Raw genomic sequence first — 15948 nt, 5'->3', positions numbered from 1 at the left:
CTGAGCCACCAGGGAAGCCCTGTAAATAATTTTTAAAAAGCAAGTCTCCCAGGCTTACCTGGTGGCGCAGCGGTTAAGAATCCGCCTGCCAATGCAGGGGACACGGGTTTGAGCCCTGGTCCGGTAAGATCCCACATGCTGTGGAGCAACTAAAGCCCGTGCGCCACAACTTCTGAGCCTGTACTCTAGAGCCCGCGAGCCGCAACTACTGAAGCCCGCGTGCCTAAAGCCCTGTGCTCCACCACAAAGAGAAGCCACCGCAATGAGAAGCCTGTGCACTGCAAGGAAGAGTAGCCCCCCACTCGCTGCAGCTGGAGAAAGCCCGGGCGCAGCAACGAAGACCCAGTGCAGCCAAAAATAAATAAATATAGTAAATAAATTTATTTAAAAAGATCTATAACACTAAAAATGGGGATATCAATTTATATAAAAACAAAAAAACCTAGTCTCCCTCCCACGCCCAACCCAAGTCTCCCAGGTCCAATCTTCTCAGAGGCAATCAACTGCTACCTATCCAAAGATAGCCTATGTGTATGAAAAAAAAGGTGTGTGTATATGTGCATATTTCAAAGTACAGTCACTTCTTTGCAACAATACTTACAGAATATCAGAAACACCATAATCTTAAATTCTTAAATTTTTTTTTTTTTTTTTTTTTTGGTATGCGGGCCTCCCTCTGCTGCGGCCTCTCCCGTTGCGGGGCACAGGCTCCGGACGCGCAGGCCCAGCGGCCATGGCTCACGGGCCCAGCCGCTCCGCGGCATGTGGGATCCTCCCAGACCGGGGCGCGAACCCGGTTCCCCTGCATCGGCAGGCGGACGCGCAACCACTGCGCCACCAGGGAAGCCCCCTAAATTCTTAAATTAATATAGTGCTTCATAGTTTTCAAAGTGCTTTCAAGTATATCAGCTCATTGATCTTCAAAACTAACAGCCCTTGGTAAACATATTTCAACTTCAAAGAAGCTAATTGAGTCATTTAATATAACCATCTCTTTCAGGAAAATGATACTCAAGTCAACACCAAATGAAAGTTGTGTACTTAAAAAAACAAAAAGGCAACACACTCCAAGGAGATTTTACTGTCTTCTCTTGGTAGCATATTCCAGTGTCTCAAATCTACAGTCAATAACTTACTGTTATTGACTATTATTTTTATTTTTATTTTTTTTTTGGCCGTGTGCTGGCCTCTCACTGCTGTGGCCTCTCCCGTTGCGGAGCACAGGCTCCGGACGCGCAGGCTCAGCAGCCATGGCTCACGGGCCCAGCCGCTCTGCGGCATGTGGGATCCTCCCGGACCGGGGCACGAACCCGTGTCCCCTGCATTGGCAGGCGGACTCTCAACCACTGCGCCACCAGGGAAGCCCCGACTATTATTTTTAAATAATAAACTGGCATCAACATCAAGAAAGCATTTCAGAATTACAATACACATATTTTTAAATTACTTCTCTATTTCAGCCTATTATTGCCAATATAATTGAATAGGAAAGCCATTCTCTATTCCTTATCTATTCCCACCGCATCCACAATATATGGAACTGATTTTACTAGGGTCTCATTTCATGTAACAGAAGAGCAGCATCCATCAGTCTTCCTATTTTGGTTATGTAATGCATCAGAATGACCTTATAACGTTGATGACATTACTACCTGCCTCCTAAAAGTGGGTTAATGATTAACATGAAGATGTAACATTTAACTGATAGCAAAATATAAATATAAAACATTATATTTACAAGTATGAAACTAGTTGATGTCTTAAGTAACTTATAGAAAATTAAATTTTAAAAGCATGAAAAAGAAAAAAAAAGCATGAAAGATAAGTTGTATACATTTCCATTATTTAAAAGCACCCAACTGATACTGACTCCCTTGCTTATATATTTGAGTTGTTTAATTACATAAAATACTACTTCACTGTACCCATATAGTATCTATCATTAAAAGGGTTTGAGGGCTTCCCTGGTGGCGCAGTGGTTGAGAGTCCGCCTGCCGATGCAGGGAACACGGGTTCGTGTCCTGGTCCGGGAAGATCCCATATGCCGCGGAGCGGCTGGGCCTGTGGGCCATCACCGCTGGGACTGCGCATCCGGAGCCTGTGCTCCGCGATAGTGAGAGGCCCGCGTACCGCAAAAAAAAAAAAAGGGTTTGAAATATTTTCTTTTTAATTGTGGTAAAAATACATAAAATTTACCATTTTAGCCACCAAAATACTTTTAAAAGACCCTAATTAATTTACTTCAAATGGAAATGAGAGATCCCTATTCCTTTTACTAATAAGAGTACATTCATTGAAAGATTAAGTCAATCATGTATATTATCACAGGTCATAAACCCAAAAGAAATCAGGTGGAAATTCAAAGGAGACTACGTTTGAAAATGTAATAGTTTTTATTAAGAATTCAGATTATGATCAACACTTCTCTAAATCTTACGTCTCTTAAGCTGGTACCAAACTGACACCAAATAACAGGACACTATCAAATGTAGGAAGGCCAAGAGTAACATTTTTAGACAAAATATTTTCAAGTCTCTACAAGTCTGAATGAAATTATTTCAATAAGTCAATAGGTGAATTGGGGGGCAAGAGTCCCACAACTCCTATTTCTCGGCCATTAATCTCTTCACAGGCCAACCCAGAATACACTGGTATGGTTTTTATATTCTATGTTTTTCACCATATGAAAAATTTTAATATAGCCAAAGAAAGCTCTCCAAGTGAGTAGGAAAGAAATGTGATATGAATGAAAAAAGAATCAAGTCATCATTGATTTGCTGTTATTTTAATTATCTTTGATATAGAAAGTAGATTCTGTGTGGCTATATCTGTCCTAAAGAAAGTAAGCCTTCTGTGAAAATGTGAAAATAAATGTGAACCCCAAACCGAGATAACTATTGAGCATCCATTCCTGGAAAATTAAAGTTCAAGCTATTAACTTAGAACAAACTGTATAGCCTTTATCTTTCATTTTAGAAAGGTCAGAAAATACATGTTCACATTTTCTTACATGTGAGTAAACAAACAATGGAAGGCTAAACAAGAAACTGGTTACCTATGGAGGCAGGGATACGAAACCGTTGAAAAGACATGGAAGCAAGAGTTCACAGTTACGTAATTTTTTATTTCTGAACTACAGAAATGATTACTATTAAAAAATAAAAGAGTATAATATTCTTACAGAAATAATCTTAAAACTATTTTCTCAAAGCCTCCTCAGCTTTTATCATACCTTCTAAAAAACTGAAATTCCGGAAAAGAAGAAAAAAACTGATTTTCTATTACCCATTTAAAAGATTTGAGGGGGTTGGCGGGGAGGGACAACAGAGCCAGAGTGAATTAAAACAAGAATTTCTGAATTTTTAATTCATTGTATTTTATCCCTTAAACATTATTATAGAAACTCAAGAGTAAATTCTTCTCCTTAATAAAGACATTTTCTAAAAGGCAATACAGTTTATAAAGTTTCATGTAAGTACATGCAGTTAAGCTTCAACTACATTTAATATGGCTTTATTAAATCAACTATCTTACTCAAACTGATGTTTCTCCGGCCAAAGAAAACAACTTTGTGGAAAACACTTAGCAAGTTTGACTGATATATTCAAACCCTATCAGACAATAATTTCAGCCCTATTGAAAAGTGCTACTCCAAAGAAGTTACCTAAGTTATTTACTACACTGTTTTCTATAAGCACGGAGAAATATCATAGTCCATGAGAGTAAACTGATTAATACACCAGAAATTTAGGGAGGTAGTTGGTGTGGGGAAGCAGAATGGGTCTGGAGTTAGACCTAAGTTTGAACCTGAGTCAGCCTCTGGCTGATCTTGGGAAAATTAACTTCTCTGAAACTGTTTATTTTATTATTTTTTAAAAAAGTAATTTATTTATTTATTTTATTTCTGGCTGCGTTGGGTCTTCGTTGCAGCGAGCGGGGGGCTACTCTTTGCTGTGGTGCATGGGCTTCTCATTGTGGTGGCTTCTCTTGTTGTGGAGCACAAGCTCTAGGTGTGCGGGCTTCAGTAGTTGTGGCATGTGGGCTCGTAGTTGTGGTGCACGGGCTTAGCTGCTCTGTGGCACGTGGGATCTTCCCCGACCAGAGCTCGAACCCGTGTCCCCTGCATTGGCAAGCTGATTCTTAACCATTGTGCCACCAGGGAAGCCCCTGAACCTGTTTCTTTAATGACAAAATGAAGCTGATACCACCTAACTTTAAGGATCATTAGGAGAATTACATGTAATGTCCAAACTGGCAGGTTTCAGACTATTTCGGCTGGCTCATGAAGAGGACTTAGGGAGGAAAGAAAAAGCTTTCCTTAGCGACTATTTTGAAGTCACATGTGAGAAAACTATAAAGGAAGAAAATAATCTAAAATGGCAAGGAAAAGGAACTCTTCTGGGAGTCAGGTAACTGGGATCTGGTCAAAGAGAATAACTGAGCAACTCGCTTTTAAAATGAAGATTTTTACTTCATCTATTTAATTTACTTCCTCCTTTTTACTTAGTTCAGATGTCAATATCCATTAGCCTGAAGGAATCATTTGAATATTCTAGGGGAAATATCCAGTGTAAGTAAACATGACTATCAAACTTAAAGATAAAAAGCAGCTAAGGAATAAATAGAAGTTTGTTGTTGGAAAAAAAAAAACCCATCTGAATTAGATACTGGGTTTTAAATCACTGCAAACATTTATAAATATTTTCTTTCAGAAAATTTCCAACAAAATTTAAAGATGATCACGAGTATTTCTTCTCATCAAAATAGGAAATTGCTTTATAAATATGAGATCATCTTAAGACAAGTCTACATTTGTGGGAGATTATCTCTTATTGGCAAAAACACTTGTTCATAAAGCTGGAATCATATGAAATTGCCACTGTTCAACTGTTTTGACCTGCAAAAAACCAATTTCATTTTAAGTGTTCCACGTGTGCCAGAAATACCATGCACTGGGGTACAACAGGGCCTCTGTTTTCAGGTAACATGGATTTAGCCAAAAAGACAGAATAGAGGCACAGTGCATTCACTGTAGTTAAAAAATTTTTTTTGGACATAACTATTCAGTTTCTCCTCCATATTTTAGTGCCATACAGACTGAAACAATTAAGAATATTATTTTTTCAATTCATTACTGAATTTTTTTCAATTCATTACTATGCTAAGGACTCTTGATAGAAAACAAATTTCCTTCGATTTGGTCCTGACCATCCAGTTTAGGACCCAGAAACCACGTTAAAATGGAGAGGGATGTTAGAAAAAGGAATTAAAAGAGGTCACCTCTTGGAGTCTTTTTACATAATCTGTACCTTTTATTTCTTCATGTTATAGAGAAGATGTGCTCCTAATCCCCCTAAAAGTGTTTCTCCCATGCCCCCATAAATCACGGTCATGCATACAATACAGAGTGAAAAGAGTAATAAAAGTTCACAGGGGCTTCCCTGGTGGCGCAGTGGTTGAGAGTCCGCCTGCCGATGCAGGGGACGCCGATTCGTGCCCCGGTCCGGGAAGATCCCACATGCCGCGGAGCGGCTGGGCCCGTGAGCCATGGCCGCTGAGCCTGCGCGTCCGGAGCCTGTGCCCCGCAACGGGAGAGGCCACAACAGTGAGAGGCCCGCATACCGCAAAAACAAACAAACAAACAAACAATAAGTTCACAAAATAAGGCTTCCCTGGTGGCGCAGTGGTTGAGAATCCGCCTGCCGATGCAGGGGACACGGGTTCGTGCCCTGGTCCCGGAAGATCCCACGTGCCGCAGACCGGCTGGGCCCGTGAGCCATGGCCGCTGAGCCTGCACGTCCGGAGCCTGTGCTCCGCAACGGGAGAGGCCACAACAGTGAGAGGCCCGCGTACAGGAAAAAAAAAAAAAAAAAAAGTTCACAAAATAATTGGGAAATACCTAGAAAGCAGTTATTTTCTACTTAGAAACTTATCACCTAGGTCTCACTTGTTTCAAACATCCTTAAGCAGAAAGGTCACTGCCCTGACAATCTACACAACTTGCCCTTTTTAGTTGTACTATATATTTGAAAATACGTGATCAGAGGTTCACGGGAAGGAGAAACAAAAGTGACTCTCTTTATTGTTTAGGAGAAATGTGGAGGCTTCCCAGCCCCCTCACCCCCACCCACACACCTGGAATGAGGAGAAGGGAAGCAAGGAAAATTTATTCTAATACTCCCAAAAAGTCCCTATTAGGCTTGGAGATACAAGAAAAAAGATGAAATTTGACATGGGGATGAAGGCAAGAGCTTTGCTCATTTTTGTTTGAATGCACACATCCTACACTGAGGTCACCTGTGAGGAACTAAAGGTTTCCCCTTAAGACAATAACGCATTTCAGGATTTAACAATTCTGACTAACAACCAAGGAAGTGTAGAATGTCTACTGATTTACTATTTGTTTAAGCTTCTGTCTGCAGAGAATGAACTGTGACACAATTTAGCCACCAACTGCTACATTTTAAAAACAGAGCTTTTAAAAAACAGAATGGGTTTTTGAAATAAGCTCAACTCTCAGCACACCTCTTTCCAAAGTAGTTTCTGCACTCACTTAAAAAGAGAGCTCAAGGACTGCGTCAAGAGAGGTCCAGTGCCAAGGCTGATTCATAAAATCAGCAGCCCCTCTTCTAAGAGGGCTTTTGCTTTCTTTTTTTTTTTTTTAATTTAAGTTTGATTTAGTTTAAAAGAAGTTTTCCCCCAAAGCTGCACACGTGAAACCTGTTTTTGAAGCACAACTCTGTAAAAAGTGATTCCTGAGCCTTCAGGTTACTGCTTTTCACACACTCCTTAATGAAGGAATAAGCGAGTTTCTTAATACAACCACTCATGTTAACATTTTCAAGCCGGTCGTGCTTATTGAACTATTTTATGGTAGTTTTCCCCAGTTTAATATTAAACTCTGTATGAAAGCACTGATTCCAAAGACCAATAAAGCATTCTCATTTTGGTCAAAAGCTGCTACATGAATCGCTAATTAAACATGCACTTTTTACCCACTATTCTCTCCTTCACTCACACCCTCTGAAAACTGTAACTGAGAAGCAGACTACAACTTCCTGCAAATTCACAGATGATAGCTCTAGTTTTAGGGGAACAAAATCTGGGGTTTCCAGTGCAGTCAGCCTTAAACCTTTGTGTCTGAGCAAAGAACAAAAGGCGGCGCTTCCTCCCTCTGTCCCTCCTTAGCACCGGAGGAGGCAGGCTTGACAGAACAGTTCTAGAGAAAAAGGAGACCATGCCAAAGCTGGTGAGAGTTTCCCCTAAACACACACACAAAGCTACCCAAGGTACCCACCTTGGATAGCTGCCTCCTGAGGCTAAAGCGCTGAACCATGGTCACCCTGAGTAATCTTCAGACAAAGCAATCCACGAAGGGAAGGGCTTTTTAAAAAACAGCTTCTTGTAAAAGTCGGTGGCAAAACATTTTGAAGACTATCACAGAAGTCCAAAGAATGTGCCTGGGAGTCTTAGCAAACTTGGAAGCCCTTCATTGTTCTACGGGAGATACGGCAAAGCCCACGTAGGAGGGAGAGGGCGGCAGACGCGGCGGGGAGGGCGGAATCCTGGAGCTGCTGCGCCCAGTGCCCGGCCCTGCTAGCACTTCCTGTGAGTCAGCCGAGAGGGGTCCAGGCAGAAGGACCACCCCTTCCCTTTCCACCAAATCATTAGCCTAGGATGCCGCCTTGGTGCCACCTGAGACTCCGGGGACGGACCTGATTGTCTGTGTGGCAGGAGGACCGGAGCGCTGGGGTCAGAAGGCATCTGCCTCCAGGAGAAACTGGCAACCGCGACGATTCCTCCCACCCGACCCCTCCCAGTGGAGGGGGTCCGCGGCAAAGACAACAACCCCTACTCAACCTCCGCCGCAGGTAATCTTGCTGGGCGAAACCGTGTGAAAGAAGCTCTACTCCGAGAAGGAAACTCCTCCCCGCCGGCTCGGCAGCCGTCCGGCTTTGTCTAAGTAATTGGCCAAGCCTTTCCTCTTACTCACAGGGAGGGGTCCGGCCGGCCTGGGGCAGGAATGTCAGGTGCAGAGACGCCTATTCCGAGGGTGACTTCAACTTCGTTAGAAAGTTAAACAAATTGAAACTGTCTCCTGAGATGCTTTCCGTCTCTCATTAGAACAATGTAACTTTAAAAAATCTACACACAAAAGGAACAGCTCAGACTGAATTAATGCAGGTAAAAAAGGTATGAAAAAATGTCAACTGTGAGGGCAGTTCCAAAGATAAAAAAATATTTTGTTATCATTTAGTCTCTTCCTATCTATTTGATTCTGCTTCCAGACAGCAAATTTAAGGATAAAGCTTCATTTTAATGAAACTGTCCACTCTATATGCTCCTCTCCAAATTTTTCATTACTTCTGAATGAATTTAATAACTGACCAAGGCAGAACTTTTTGGCATATATTAATTTTTTCCTGCTCCAGTGACTCTCAATTCTCTGTGAGCATGACGACATGTTAGGCTACGTACAGCGTTTCTGAAGTGAACCTACTATATGCAGTTGTTGTGCTGAGTACTTAACATCTTTCATCCCAATGATTTCTCAAACAACCCCGTGAAATACGTATTAATATCCAACTCAGATAAGTAAAGCAGGGATCTCCTCTCTAAAATCTCAATATTATGAGTAAACCATATAGTGTTACTAAATTTTTTCTTCAGGTGAGAAAAATGAAAAATGAATTCGAAAAGATAGATCTTGGGGCTTCCCAGGTGGCGCAGTGGTTAAGAATCCGCCTGCCAATGCAGGGGACATGGGTTCAAGCCCTGGTCCGCGAAGATCCCGCATGCCACGGAGCAGCTAAGCCTGTGCGCCACAACTACTGAGCCTGCGCTCGAGAGCCCACGAGCCAAAACTACTGAAGCCCGTGCGCCTAGAGCCCGTGCTCTGCAACAAAGAGAAGCTACCACAATGAGAAGCCCGCGCACCACAATGCAGAGTAACCCCTGCTCGCCGCAACTGGAGAAACCCTGCATGCAGCAACGAAGACCCAATGCAGCCAAAATTAAATAAATCAATAAATAAAATTTAAAAAGAGATAGATCTTTGAGCAACGGTTATTCTCAACTATGCCCATATCACACACTACTGTTTCCCATTATCACCAAATATGATGCACAATTTTTAAAAATTCACCTAAAATATGACACACACATTTCACAGTACCTTAGGAAGAGGAGAAAAGAGGTACCAAATTCAAACAAATAGCAGGATGCCAAGCCTCCAAAAAATTACTCTAACCAAAATACATATATGAAATTTTTATTCCAAAAAACTTTAAATGGAAAAGAATTGCACATATTTAACTAAACTTTGTGAAATTCCAAAGCTTACAAAAACTATTAGATGAACAGCTCTGAATGAAAGTGAAGACTCCTTCATATCTGGGTTCAGAGTATGCAATGTAACCTAACAGTTAAACTAACTGATTGAAATTTAATTCGAAGTGGAAAGTAGGTTGACAGAGAACTTGAATTCTGTGTGTTTTCTTTTTAATGGTAAGAGTACCAGTACCTCCGTTTTTCTCCTACAAAGAAAGAAACCAAGTATTCAGAAAACTTCTCCTGGGAATGCAGAAGAATTAATGAGATGCTTTCGGCTTGCATGATCTTAGTTCCCCAACCAGGGACTGAACCCACACCCTTGGCAGTGAAAGCGTGGAGTCCTAACCACTGGACTGCCAGGGAATTCCCAAGACATAGTGTCTTTAAACATAAACACGAGGTGTTTCTGATACCAGCAACCAGAATCCCAGATCATTGCTGTAGGATTCTTTCTAACCCTACCCCCACCAAAAAAAAAAAAAAAAAAAAAAAAGAGAGGAAAAGGAATTAGAAAAAAATGTCAAAAGTCTACAGACTCAAGTACACATTAAATATCAATCATAACTGAACAGGGTATAAATCCTCAAAGTGCCAGATACACATAAGAAGACTTAAAAGGATGGTGTCTTCATTCGAGGAGGAACCTACTCAGTTTTGCCTATTAAAATAAAGATAAAACTGGAATTGTTTAAATGCAATAAAACCTGTTAAAAGTAATTCAAACACATAAATCCAATTCATTCCTTGATAAAACAAAAAACTGAAAAGATCCTCAATAAATTGAGCTGTTAGGGGAAAGATTAGAATCTCTAAATTTCATCTATTTTGAGGAGTCTGGCAGCTTTTTGGATGAGAATAGCAGACCAAGATCAAAGGCTACAAAATAACAGGAAACATAAAAATGCATAACCGAGAGAAAAATCAACAGCCTTGTAATCATTCCCTATTACTACAGGACCCAAATATACAATGCCATTTTCAGTAGTCTGTGACTAAAAATCCACATCTTCTTTTTTTTCTTTTCTTTTTTTAAAATAAATTTATTTCTTTAATTGATTTATTTTTGGCTGCGTTGGGTCTTTGTTGGCTGCGTGCGGGCTTTCTCTAGTTGCAGCGAGCGGGGGCTACTCTTCGTTGCGGTGCACAGGCCTCATTATACTGGCTTCTCTTGTTATGGAGCATGGGCTCTGGGCACATGGTCTCCAGTGGTTGTGGCACACGGGCTCTAGAGCGCAGGCTCAGCAGCTGTGGCGCACGGGCTTAGTTGTTCTGCGGCATGAGGGATCTTCCCGGACCAGGGCTCGAACCTGTGTCCCCTGCATTGGCAGGCAGATTCCCAATCACTGTGCCACCAGGGAAGCCCCACATCTTCTTACACTCTATGCAGAAGCAGATAAAAACTGTCCATAGTGTTCTTAATACTTTTTGCATCATGTACTCTTTGTGAATCTGTTAAAACTATGGATTCAGTCACTGGAGTGACATACAGGAAATGAATGAATGGACATACTCATGGACATACTCAGTGTTTTTGATACCATTCCAAATGGTTCACGGATTCCACTAAAGCCTGTCGATAGACGCTATATTAAAAACTCTTGGAAAAGGGAACCCTCATATGCTGTTTGTGGGAATGTAAATTGGTACAGCCACTGTGGAAAACAGTATGGAGGTTTCTCAAAAGACTAAAATAAGTAATAATAATAAATATTAGCTACCATGTAAAAAAAATAAAAAAAACTAAAAAAAGAACTACCATATGACCCAGCAATTCTACTCCTGGGTATATACCCAAAAAATCCAAAAAACACTAATTGGCAAAGATATATGCACCCCAATGTTCATAGCAGCATTATCTACAATTCCCAAGATATGGAAGCAACCTAAGTGTCCATCAACAGATGAATGGATAAAGAAGATGAGGCAAATATATATATCTCATTCTTTTTTACAGCTGAGTAGTATTATATATAATGGTAAACTACTCAGCCATAAAAAAAGAATGAAATCTTGCCATTTACAGCAACATGGATGGACCCAGCGGCTATTAATGCTAAGTGAAATAATTCAGAGAAAGACAAATACTGTATGATATCACTTAGATTTAGAATCTAAAAAAATACAACAAACTAGTGAATATAACAAAAAAGAAGCAGACTCACAGATGTAGAGAACAAACTAGTGGTTACCACTGGGGAGAGGGAAGAGGGGAAGGGCAATACAGGGGTAGATATTTTATAATAACTATAAATGGGGTATAACCTTTAAAAATTGTGAATCACTATATTATACACCTGTGACTTATGTAATATTACTGTACATCAAGTATACTTCAATAGAAAAAAAAAAAAGAACCCTTGTTCCTGTCATGACTGAAAAAGAGCTGATCATCATCAATCACTAAGCCATCTTGTTTTCTGCTTTCCCCCATAGGTAACAGTTCTTAGTAAAACTGGGAAACAGAAAGAAAAAAAAAAAAGCCTGTTCCTTACATTTTCCTTACTGTATGTCATAAGATAATCTACTTCCAAAGCCACAAATGGTCTTTATAAAATGGTCTTTTATTTTGTTTTAATTTTTTTTCATTACCATTATAGAAAAAAAAAGAAAATTATTTTATTCTCCTTGTTTTATCCATCATATACAACTCCACACTGAGGATAATATTAAAACTTATTGAACTGTATGTTTTCCTGCACATGTATAAACATATTCATGTCTGTTTGACAAAACGAGGACTGTACTGTTACTACTGAAAAAAAAATTCAGAAACACCTTGGATGAAAACTTATGAAATTTAAATAATTATCCCAATTTAGCTGGTTTCTATAATCAAAACACGTGCCCCTCCCTTTACACCAGCTTAATTCTTAAAATTCTCTGTAAACACATTTTAAAAATAAACTGATATTTAAGTTTTGTATTTACTATTGAACATCATGTATTACACGTTACACTTTTACACAGAAGGAAACTAAAGTTCAAAGAGATTTTCAAACTTGCCCCAAATCACAAAATTGGTATTAGAATTGGGACTAGAACCCCAAATACCCAGATTTCACTACACTGCTTTTCCCATTACATCATGCTTCCTCCTATTGGGTTAGCCCAAAAAGTTCGTTCGTTTTTTTCCATAAGATGGCTCTAGTAGCACTTAGTTGGCTCTAGCTTCATTCGAAACAATTTTGTTAGATTGTATTGTGACAGCTGTCACATCAGCATGCATTAAAAAAAAAAACTCATCAAAATTGGTGAATTTTTGTGTAGCCATTTAAATACTGAAGATGGAAGAAAAAAAGCAACATTTTCGGCATATTACGCTTTATGATTTCTTTTTTTTTTTTTTGCGGTACGTGGGCCTCTCACTGCTGTGACCTCTCCCATTGCGGAGCACAGGCTCCAGACGCGAAGGTTCAGCAGCCATGGCTCACGGGCCCAGCCGCTCCGCAGCATGTGGGATCTTCTTGGACCGGGGCACGAACCCGTGTCCCCTGCATCGGCAGGCGGACTCTCAACCACTGTGCCACCAGGGAAGCCCTATGCTTTACTATTTCAAGAAAGGTAAAACCTCAACTGAAACACACAAAAAAAGATTTGTGCAGTGTATGGAGAAGGTGCTGTGACTGACTGAACGTGTCAAGAGTGGTTTCTTTTTTTTTTTTTTTGTGGTACGCGGGCCTCCCTTTGTTGTGGCCTCTCCCGTTGCGGAGCACAGGCTCCGGACGCGCAGGCTCAGCGGCCATGGCTCACGGGCCCAGCCGCTCCGCGGCATGGGGGCTCCTCCCAGACCGGGGCGCAAACCCGGTTCCCCCGCATCGGCAGGCGGACGCGCAACCACTGCGCCACCAGGGAAGCCCCAAGAGTGGTTTCTGAAGTTTCATGCTGGAGATTTTCTTGCTGGACAATACTCCATGGTCAGGTAGACCAGCTGAAGTTGATAGCAATCAAATCGAGACATTGAGATCAACATCATACCACAGGGGAGACAGCCGACATACTCAAAATATCCAAATCAAGTGCTGAAAATCATTTGCACCAGCTTGATTATGTAAAGCGATTTGACGTTTGGGTTCCACATAGTGAAAAAAACCTTCTTGATGGTATTTCCGCATGTGATTCTCTACTGAAACGTAACGAAAACGTTTCATTTTTAAAACAAATTGTGACAGGCAATGAAAAGTGGATATTGTACAATAATGTGGGATGGAAGAGATCGTGGGGCAAGTGAAATGAACCACCACAAACCACACCAAAGGCTGGTCTTCATCCAAAGAAGGTGATGTTGTGTGTATATGGTGGGATTGGAAGGGAGTCCTCTATTATGAGCTCCTTCCAGAAAACCAAATAATTAATTCCAGCAAGTACTGCTCCCAACTAGACCAACTGAAAGCAGCACTCCACAAAAAGCATCCAGAATTAGTCAACAGAAAACTCATAATCTTCCATCAGGGTAACGCAAGACCGCATGTTTCTTTGATGACCAGGAAAAAAACTGTTATAGCTTGGCTGGGAAGTTCTGATTCAACTGTCACAGTCACCAGACATTGCACCTTTGGATTGCCATTTATTTTGGTTTTTACAAAATTCTCTTAATGGAAAAAATTTCAATTCCCTGAAAGACTGTAAAAGGCACCTGGAACAGTTCTTTGCTCAAAACGATAAAAAGTTTTGGTAAGACGGAATTATGAAGTTGCCTGAAAAATGGCAGAAGGTAGTGGAACAAAATGGTAAATACGTTGTGTGATCAAGTTCTTGTGCTATAATATAGGGACAGTGGTGGCACAAAGGAGGGAAAGATGAACTTTCTGTGGGACAAGAAAAATCTTAAAGTTGAAGTCTTTAAGGCTGGATAGAAATTCTGCAAATGGACAAAAAAGGGGAAGGGCATTCCAGGCAGTAGAAAAAACACAAGTTAAAGACACAGAGGCGCAAATCAAGTGATCAGTAAAATTTAGTTTTTCCACACTAACAAGGCAACATGTTGTAAGCTTGAATATTTTTCAGAATATTTTTTCTTTGTGGAATGGGAATGTAGATTATAAAAAAATTCATTTATTCCTTCTTGCTAAATTGCACGTTTGTTAACTATTTTGCTATAAACTGCCCAAATGGGTACAGCCCATCATTAACGAATAATAATGTGATAGGTTCTTTCTTTACAGAAGTTATGATTGTTTCAGTTATTGTCTGTGTTTAAAGCAAAGAGAGAGAAAAATCTATTTTCAAAAAGTTTAGTAAATAACATCTCCAGTTTCAGGATTCCCTATGGCAATTCAGGCCCCTTGAATGATATGAGCGTTCTGTCTTGCAGAAATAAATTTCTTTTGGGAATCCCACAATAGATAACAATAAGATACCATATTTTATCTACCCAAGAACAGATTAAGTAACTTGTGAAGTTATTTACAAAAGTCCAAGCCACTGTCAATAAAAATAACCCTGAAAGTAGTATAATTTATTAAGTAGTAAGATGTCAAAAGATATTGATGATTAAAAAAATTTGAACACCTGGGCTTCCCTGGTGGTACAGTGGTTAAGAATCCGCCTGCCAATGCAGGGGACACGGGTTTGAGCCCTGGTCCGGTAAGATCCCACATGCCACGGAGCAACTAAGCCTGTGCGCCACAACTACTGAGCCTGCGCTCTAGAGCCCGCAAGCCACAACTACTGAAGCCCACGCGCCTAGAGCCCATGCTCCACAACAAGAGAAGCCACTGCATGATAAGTCCATGCACCACAACGAAGAGTAGCCCCCGCTCTCCGCACCTAGAGAAAAGCCAGCGTGAAGCAATGAAGACCTACCACAGCCAAAAAATAAATTAAAAAAAATTTTTTTGAACACCTTAATTGTATTCAATTCCATAACTCATTGTAATGGCTGATTTAAACAGCAGCCAACCATGTCAAATTAACATTTTTATTTTGATGAACTGGACATGGCTCTTTTAAATATGCTAAATTAAGGTTGCCTCCTTTTATTACATCAGCAATGTTTCAGGAGTTGCGTTTATTTCTCCCCCCAAAAACCTATGCCGTGCATCACCTGCACTGAATGCATAAGAGAGGGAGAAAAGTAAAGGGAGAAAAGAGGGAGGGAGGAAAAGTTTATAATGTGCCTACTAAGTACCAAACAACCAACATGATTATTGTTTGCTATGTTGCAAAGAACACCCAGTAAGATTATGTATTTGAAATATTTAAACACTATAAAATCAAGTTCTTAAAACGGTTTACAAGGTGTTTCCTGTGCTGGTCCCTGCTTTCCCTCTCCAGACATCTCACATTACTTTCAACTTAACTCCAAATCTTAGCTTAGACTTCTGCTCCTTCAGGAAAACCTTCTCTATCAACCCTCAACGACCTCTTTCTCCACCTTACTGATTCTTCCTTAATACACTGTAATTTCCTTGTCTGCATCCCCTTCATCAAAACATAAGCTCCGGGCTGCCCTGGTGGCACAGTGGTTGAGAGTCCGCCTGCCGACGCAGGGGACACGGGTTCGTGCCCCGGTCCGGGAGGATCCCACGTGCCGCGGAGCGGCTGGGCCCGTGAGCCATGGCCGCTGAGCCTGCGCGTCCGGAGCCTGTGCTCCGCAACGGGAGAGGCCACAGCAGT

At 40.8% G+C, this 15948-nt stretch overlaps 1 protein-coding gene across 15 annotated transcripts in view; it reads right to left on the bottom strand.

The window, feature by feature from the left end:
* TMCC1 (transmembrane and coiled-coil domain family 1) overlaps positions 1-15948 on the bottom strand; it is a 163088-nt gene that overhangs the window by 101277 nt on the left and 45863 nt on the right. Inside the window, exon 1 of one of the 15 annotated variants that reach the window (XM_007126225.4) lies at positions 7298-7441. The exons of the other annotated variants lie outside the window; for them this stretch is intronic. Coding sequence (XP_007126287.1) covers positions 7298-7336 — 39 coding nt within the window. The 5' untranslated portion in view covers positions 7337-7441. Of the gene's footprint in view, positions 1-7297; positions 7442-15948 lie in introns of those variants that run through there. 15 annotated transcript variants of the gene reach the window in all.

This window comes from Physeter macrocephalus, chromosome 18 (genome assembly GCF_002837175.3).
Source record: "Physeter macrocephalus isolate SW-GA chromosome 18, ASM283717v5, whole genome shotgun sequence".
NCBI classification, from domain to species: domain Eukaryota; kingdom Metazoa; phylum Chordata; class Mammalia; order Artiodactyla; family Physeteridae; genus Physeter; species Physeter macrocephalus.
This window is presented reverse-complemented; position numbering and strand designations above follow the sequence as displayed.